The sequence below is a fragment of the Cynara cardunculus genome (assembly GCF_001531365.2).
Source record: "Cynara cardunculus var. scolymus isolate 2C chromosome LG 3, CcrdV1, whole genome shotgun sequence".
Classification (NCBI taxonomy): Eukaryota; Viridiplantae; Streptophyta; class Magnoliopsida; order Asterales; family Asteraceae; genus Cynara; species Cynara cardunculus.
Window position 1 is genome coordinate 29,379,229 of NC_037530.1, and position 8,956 is coordinate 29,388,184.

Sequence of the window (8,956 nt, forward strand, 5' to 3'; positions counted from 1 at the left end):
GTTTCCTTTTGAATTACGACTTATATTCTTATTCGGAATATGGATCATTTTGATCACTTGACTTGTTTTATTGCTTCATTTGTGAAGCATTTTACTATAGACTCAATAACTGGAGCACCGGTATTGAGATGTTTCCATGGTGACTAAAACGATCATGGCGTCCTCATTTTTATAGTTCTTAAAAGTGGACTTGATTATGTACTGGTCGAATAGAGGGCGTATGGATCGATCCTAAGAACCGTTATCGGATAATGAATTTTGGCCGTGGTTAAATTCACAGAGAGGATTGCTGTGTTGTGCTCACACCCCTTTCCTCACTTGTGCCTGAATGGACTGATCATCCTTTGGGAACAATGCGTCCTCGTGATGCGATTTGGTCTTCGGACCCTTGATATGTTTTTGGGGCATTTTGACTTTCTTTTGAATTATTACTTGGCTTTATAAATTGCTTTTGAACTTGTTATCTCATATTCATTGTTTAATTATTATTATCCGTTCACTGAGCATTAAGCTCATCCGAGATTTTCTTGTCCTTGGCAGGTACATGACTTTGCAGGGATTTTGGGATGAGAGCTATGGAGTTGACAATATTGAAGATAACCCATTAAGTCATACTTTTGTTAAACTTTTGATGACTAATGTAGACATACTAGTATTTTGAAACCGTATTTTGAGACACGTTATCTTCGTCTATGGTTATGTAATTATCTTTTGGTAAATTTTATTAGCTGCTCTGTTTTATATAGTGCGTTTTTTTATCCTAATTGTGGCATCTCCCGTCTTTGACCACGCGGGACGCGGGTGTTACATAGACTTTGCAAGTTCCATCCTTAATTAGCACCGCCAAGACCTTCTCTTGCAGCTGTCCAACGCTCAACAGATTACTTTTTAGTTCAGGTATATAATATACGTTCGAAATTACCTGAGTCATCTCATTCACCTTCATTCGTACGATTCCTTTTCCTACCATAACAATGCGACTATCCTTCCCCAACTTCACAGTGTGCTTGAAGTCTTCGTCTAGATATGAGAACCATTCTTGATTACCGCTCATGTGGTTACTGCATCCCAAATCTAGGATCCATACTTCACTTCTCATTGCCTTATCTTCCATGTAAGCCGCCAATAGAATTTCATTATAATTATCAAACTCGTACTGGAAGTGTCCTAATTTGTGACAGTGATAACACATAATCACTGCTTTATTCATCATCTGCCTCCCTCGTCCTATGCCTTGGTTGCTTCCAAATCGACCTGGTCCTCAACTTCTAAAGCTTCTTTCTTCATTTGTTACCTTTAATACGTGTTCTTCCTCTTTTACTTTCCTTCAAAATTTCTGTTCATGCATGATTGAGGAACTCTAGAGCTCATCCATGCTTAGACGGTCTATATCCTTTGCCTCTTCGATGGATACTATGATGTAGTTGAATCTCTCGGTGAGAGTGCGTAGTATTTTTTTCAACAATCAAATTGTCTTCCAAAATTTCTCCATTATTACGCATATTGTTCGCAACACACATTACGCGACCAAAGTAGTTCGTAATCGTCTCACTCTCTTTCATCTCCAGAACTTCAAATTCCCTTCGAAGTGCCTGCAACTGTGATCTTTGAACCTTTTGACTCCCTTGGTATTTCTTCCGCATTGACTCCCAAAGGTCCCGAGATGTTTCTTTTTGGAGTACAGTCTTCAAAATACATTTGTCAATGGCTGCAAATAAGTAATTTTTAACCTTGAGATCCTTGATCTTCAAATCTGCTCATGTCGTCTTCTCTGCCTCTGTCTCTTTGGATCTCGCTATTGGTTCTTTATAACCTGGATCAATGAGATGCCACCACTCTTTTGATCGAAGTAGATTCTCCATTAGCATACTCCAGTGATTGTAGTCCCCGTCAAATTTTGGAATGCTCAGCAAGTTTGTCCTTCATTCGACATCTCTCGTTTCACTCGTGTTTGCTCTCGTTCACTCTTGTTTTTTATTTTTCTTCACTCTCACACCAGGCCCTCTCTTAATGGCTCTGATGCCAATTGTTATACACAGAGAAATCAAAATAAAAGTAAAGATTACACATGAATGCTTTGATAGTTTATTGAAAGATTAACAAGACTTTAAATAGCCACTACAGTAAACAAAAAGCTGCTAAAAAGAAGGAAAAGATCAAAACTGAATAAGACATATTCTACTGGCTAATTATTCGTAGACCAAGTCTCAAGGGAAGCACAAGACTTAGTAAATAGAAAACTAAGTACCACCTCTTCACTTCATCTCTTCCAGATCTATTACTTCGAAGATCTCTTGATTTCATATGGCTTCAGAGATCTTCCTAAACCACAACCCCACCATATGTCGTCTTCTCCGGCCAACAACTACCAAGTGTCGTCTTCTTCGACCAACAATTATTGTCCGTCATATGATCTCCGATCTGTAATCGTTTAAGGTGAAACCGTTTGGAATCCATATCTAAATCTAAAAAGTTTGAGGTGGAACCCTTCAAAACCCAGATCTAAAATCTGAGGTGAAATCGTTTGGAACCCAAATCTAAAATTTGAAATCTTTGAGGTGAAAACATTTGGAAACCATTGAATCGAACCTTGTAACGGTTTGGAATTCTTCAATCTGGAGCACGTCGTTGTGTATGGTGCAAGTAGTGTCGTGGTGGTATGCATAATGGAGGAGAAAAAGAGATGCCAGATAATAAGGTGGGGGTGTGGGGATGTTCTCCGGAGAATAAGGTGGGGGTATGGGGATGGTCGCTGGAGAAGAAGGGGCTGGATGTGGGCTTTATGTCGTCTGGTACATAGAAAAATCTCCTTGGTAAGGCTACACATGGGTTGGATTGGTCGGGTTAAAAGCATTTGAACAAGTTGACCCAATGTTTGCAGTTTGAAAAAATCCCAACCCAACCCGACCCAAGGAAAACTACAACCCAACCCAACCCAAATCGTGCAAGTTGGTTGGGTTGAAACTTTGCTATATTATTTTACAATCTAACAAGTGTTTGTATTTAAATAAAGTAAAATAAAAAAGATAGCATACAATCTAGAAGTACTTTTATGTGATATGTCATCATCTTAAATTTACTTATGCAAATCTAATTGTGATGTAGAACTTTAGTTGGCAAACTACTTGCGCTAAGTCATCAGTAGCAACTCAATAGGTCACCTATAAACTTAAATATACGTAAACTTTATTCCAAGCCTTTAAATGATGATTTTAAAAGCTAATTCCTCAAAATAGAAATAAGGTGAAACTTAGTATCAATGATGATTTTAAAAGCTAATTCCTCAAAATAGAAATAAGGTGAAACTTGGTATCATTTGGATGTAATTTTCTTTATTTTAAAAATCCTAGATAAAGGCAATTAAGTCAATTGTGTATATGCTAAAGCACCCTACACTACTTGGGACCCATGTCTTATCAATAAAAAAGAAGGTTAGAAATTAGGGATGGCAAAAAAAAAACTTGTACAGGACGAAAAGCCTGACTTTCGAATTTGGTTTGACCGGGACAAGGACTCCACAAATTTGTTAACTGAAAATGAGATATCCCTTAACCCTGACCCGGAGTATTTAATAATAAGTTATATATATATATATATATATATATATATGTATATGTATATGTATATATATGTGTGTGATATAATAATGAAGGACTGTTTGTTTGAGAACTTTCTAAATTGTAAGATCTCTGAGAAACTAGTGCATCATGTGTTATTTTATATGATTTTTTATTTTCATTTATGGCTATACTTTAATGTAGTAATCAATATATATTTGTTTCACAACATGTTTGTTTCAAGGTTCACGATGTGGATCTTTTTGGTCTGTTTTTGTTAAATATAGTTACCTGTAAAAAAGTTTCACATTGGGAACCTAATACATATAATATACAATGTAAAACAAACATATATTAATCGATACATTAAATACTGTACTTAGATATAAAAAAAATGTGAAACAAAACTTTAAGGTGAAAGTTCTCACCAATGTCATAAATTTTAAAGTTCTCAAATGATTATTCCCCATATAATGAAAATGACAAACCCATGTTCCTTATAGATATGGGATGGAATAGAAAGAAATCTTGTTCCACAACGGGGAACTGAGACACAAAGCAGAGGTGGAGCCAGGATTTTGAAACACGAGTAGCCACGAACATACATAAATAAAATATATTCTTAAAATGAAAAATTAAAACTAAAACACAACTTATGAGAAAGGGAGCCATATAGATGTATGGGGAAAAAATTGGGTCATCATTGAAGGGGGGCACATTGCCCCTCTCGATACTACATGGCTTCGCCAATGATATGATGGGGAATGGGGAGCTAGGGGCGGATGTAGTTTGTAAAAATAATTTTATTTTTCTCTTTTACTTAAAAGGTTAAAAATAATTTTTTTAACTTTCTACCATAATTCTTTCGGATGATTTCTCGTCTATGCCCCCATCAGCCAAAAAATTACCTTGAAATCAACAAAAAAAAACTGAAAATGTCCCTCGAACGGTTAAATTAGGCTAAAAACACATCGGGTGACTTTATGGACCTTTAATCTACCTTAAAGATGCCCCTACTAGACAAAAATTCTGGATCCACCACTGTAGGGAGCATTGCGATCCCCGGTCTGGTACCATCTCTATTACCGATGCCTTGATCTTTCTACCAAAGCAAAAAGTTAATGACTAACTAATTGAACATGTAAAAACGAGCAAGAACTCCCCTTGCTAGATATATCATTGTTTTGTTGTTTGTCTTTCTCGATTGCCAATTACCAAACAAGTCACGGTAACTTATATAAAACGAGCATACATTTATAATCTTGATTCAGAGCGATGTTATAATAACATATATACAAAATATATTTATGTAAAAAGACTCATGAACTAAGGTTATATTTGATAACCATAAGCTGATTTTTTTAAGAAGACATAAACCATGTATATTAGCTCGCCATTTAAAAAACGTTACTTCAAGTAGTATTTCAACAAGTTTTAAAGACTTCTTTCTCAGTTTTATCCGATTATTTCACTGAATTTTACATAAATTACCAAAAACTGTTATCTTGTTAAGTAATCTTGTAATGACATAAACTTATCTACTAATTTTTATAAAATATAATTAGTTTATGAGCTAACTTATCAACTGATTTGTCACGATAAAAAAAAATCATTGTGTTCGCATAATCATACCGATATATAAATAATACCAGAATCTTTTACATTTGTCGATCTCTATCTTACACACACAACAAAAACAATTGCACACACTCAAGTCGTCAATACTCTAAAAATCATGGAATTTATCAAAAGAATCTACAACATGGAAGCCATGACTAGAAAAACAACAACCAAACGAAGATCGACTTTGTTAAATCTAGCTGCATTTTTCGATGCATTGACCTTTGCGGTAGGAGAGTCGTGAGGTGTGGTGGAATTGGGAGGAGCCACCGTAGAGTTGGTCGGAAGTGTGGTTGCACCACCGATAGCAGGAGCATCTGCCGGTGGGGTCATGGTGGGCGTTGGTGCAGTAGCAAGAGGACCCTAATTTAGTGGTGGATCAAACCAATAAATAAACCAATTTTAGTATAAAATCATACTCTTGCCTATTGTTATTTATAAATAAGTAGAAGGGTACTCACTCAATGCAGCGAGATAAATCTTGATTTTAATATTTCATTTTATTCTTTGTCTCAGTCGGTGTTATAATATAATCTTATGTGATTTAGAAAAGGTGATGATCTTTTTATTTTTGAATAAAATATAAATTTGAAGACTTCATAAAAATTTGACAAAAATATATCGCTATTAGTATCAAATTAACTATTTAAAATTCCTAATTTTTGTGTAGTTTTTTTATTCAATTTTTTTATTTACATCAATATACAGTACTGCATGCATAAAAAATGGTTTTTAAGAGTTTTTGTTAAATGCTTTATAACATAGTATAGATATTTAAGTATTTATATTTTTATTTTAGTTTGTCTCAAAATAAATGTTCATTTTTAAAAGTAAGTACCTTTTATCCTTAATAACGAGATGAAAAAGTTAATTACATCTCTATTAATAAGGGTAAAATTGTCATTTAATTAATTAAAAAATGTAATAAATACACATTTCAATTAATTGTATGTTTTTTTCTTTGTAGACACTTACTTTGGGACGGAATGAATAATATATGAAATTAATACCTGACTATTTTTGGAGAGTCCGAGATCGTATATTGGTGTTAAGTCAGGTTTGTAGATCCCGAAATACTTTTCTGAACCCTTGCCCTGCTTTAGATCCTCATCATACAATGCGAATAGATACGTATCAATGGATTTCCCGGGCATCAGTGGAGTTCCGACCATAGACCTAAGATGAGCAATCAAGTTGCCATTGTAAGCCTTGGCATTCTCTACAGTTGCACCAACCTCGGTGGGATCACCTTTGTATGCCCAACCTGTCTCAGCGACCACAATCTCGACCTCCTTAAAGTCCATGGCATCCAATGCCGATCTTACTGCGTCCACCTACATGTCATAAATCAATGATCTCTTTTAGTGCATAGATCTTATTGCGTCCACCTACTATTACTGAATTAAGCAATGATAATAAACAATTTAGATTAAGTTATATATTAAAACTAACAAATAAGACATTGAAAAGATCTGTAAAATCAAATATTGAATTACAAAAACCGCACACTACGACATGACGTGCCTCGAACGTAACGTGACGTAAGACACAAAAGTTGAACCATGACGGCTGCTACGACGAACCTTTTCGAACGGTACTTAAAAAGAAATGTTAGCATTTTGTTTTAGATGATAGTTGTAACTTTTAAAGGAAAAGAGCAATCATTGCTAAGTAAATTTAAGAGGAGAAAAGATTTATTTTTCTTTGAAAATTTTAAAATAAAAAAGTAGAGTAAATTGCAAAAATCATCCTTGTAGTTTATCAAACCTCAGCTTTTAATCCCTAAAGTTTTGAACATCGATAATTTTGTTGTTTCTATTTCATTCTAGAAATTTCATCCGCGACCCCAATGAACATTAGGACGACTTTGGTCATTTTACATGTTTTATATTATATATATATATATATATATAACCTATGCAAAATTCTGTTAAGCATCTACAAAAAAATAAATCAGCTCCTTCTTCATCACCGTCCCTGCATCCTGAAAATGAAATCCAGACCCAAAATTCATACATCAAGACAAATAGAACCTAGCCCCGTTCTAGCTTCTTATACCTCCTTCAAGGACTCGGCTTGTCGATGGTGGATTTATTTTTTAAAATGCAAATATGTTCTAAAGGCTTTTATTAAAAAATATATAGTAAAATGACCAAAAAACCCTCATGTAACTTACACGTTAAGGACATTTAATACCCGGTTCTAACGTTTGTCAGGACTAGGGATAAATCTGTAATACAATGAAAGCCAGAGGGCTATTACTGTAATTTCGAAAATCAAGGGACTAAAACCAGCGTCTTTGATAAATATACTGACGCTTTTTGTAATTTACTCAGAATTTTGTTTTTTTCCTTTTCTTTTTTGAAACAAGAAGTAATAAAGAAATTGGTCAAAAGCCACTTGTACCGTACATACAATGATGCATGTTTATGAAATTCAAAAAGATGCTAACCGTGCAATGAAATTTAAACTTACTTGAGCATCGAACATACTCATGTACTTGACATTGGTGCCGGAATCCGGCCGGCCGGCGTTCGGCTGAAACAGGCAAAATGCTAGGGTTTCAGGCCTCGGATCAGTCTGGTAAGCAAAGAAAGGATAAGGATTGATCATGAAAGGTGAACCAGTTGCTTTATTGAACTCCAAAAACCCTTTCAACATATCCCCAATAGCCGGATCGAAGCTTCCGGCCGACGGCGGCTCTGATTGACCCAACACCGTCATCGAGTGCACCGTCGACACCTTAATTTTGCCTCCCAATGAAGCCCCATCAAGGGCGTTTTGGAGATTTTGCATCGCCGGCAACAGTTGCGATTTCGTGTTCTCGTCGCCGTATTGCAGCACCTCGTTGCCGACGTTGATGAGGATGATCTTGCTAGCCGGATAGTATGGTAGTACATTAGAACTGATCCAGCCTTTTGCAAACCCTGGGTCGGCTGCCATCGCCGGAATATCACCGTTGGCCGCACCAATTGTGATTCCAATGCCGGTGTTCGCTAGAGCCTTGATGATTGCCGGGTCGGACCCGTACAGCCTCACCTTCCCGATGGAAGTGGACTGTAGTAACTTCGCGGATGCCGACGGCGGTGGAAGGTTGTCGGCGACTATGCCGTAGTTCACTCCGATATATGATTGCGATCCTGAGTTATAAAATCAAACACACACATGCACCATTAATACAACCATCACTGATATTTTGAAACCCCATAATCATTTCACCAATCTGTTACACCATAATCAATTTCTTAAACAGTTTCAAGATAGAAATACAGAAACCCCCAACAAATGTTCATAATCAAGCAAAGATATTAGTTATGAGTTGTTAAATCTAATCCAAGAAAACTGGGAGTTACGGCGGTTTATGTAAAAAGGGATGTAGGAGAAGCTTACTGGCGACGGCGGCGGTGTGGAGGAGGAGGAGGAAGAGGAAGGGGAAGAAGGAGGAGGAGGAGGAGGTGGAAGGTGGAGACGCCATGACTGGGATCTGCGTGGCACCGTGTTCACGTGTGTGTTTTTGAGGAGAGGGGCGAGGGGCAAAATTGGAATTTGGGATTACTTAAGGACTACGGACGACAAAACATTTTGAAAAAGTACTAGAAAATATAGAAGCCAAGTTTTATTGGTTTTGGTTTGGTAGGTACGGTTTCGATAAAATAAGAGTTGGAGTGAGAATCATAAGAAAATATTTTTATTTTTATATTAATTTTAATTAAATGTCAATACTAATATTATTAAAGTATATCAAGATGTATCGAATTAATTTCTTTTTAAAACATAAT

General features: G+C 36.0%; 1 protein-coding gene across 1 annotated transcript; it reads right to left on the reverse strand.

Moving 5' to 3' along the window:
* Positions 1-5,171: 5,171 nt before the first annotated feature.
* On the reverse strand, positions 5,172-8,651 carry LOC112509774 (glucan endo-1,3-beta-glucosidase 7-like). The gene is made up of 4 exons (XM_025114911.1): positions 8,568-8,651; positions 7,653-8,317; positions 6,188-6,511; positions 5,172-5,540 (listed from the first exon to the last, which is right to left on the reverse strand). Exons 2-4 carry the CDS (start codon positions 8,118-8,120, stop codon positions 5,313-5,315), a joined length of 1,020 nt encoding a protein of 339 aa, XP_024970679.1. The 5' UTR covers positions 8,121-8,317; positions 8,568-8,651; the 3' UTR covers positions 5,172-5,312.
* Positions 8,652-8,956: the final 305 nt, after the last annotated feature.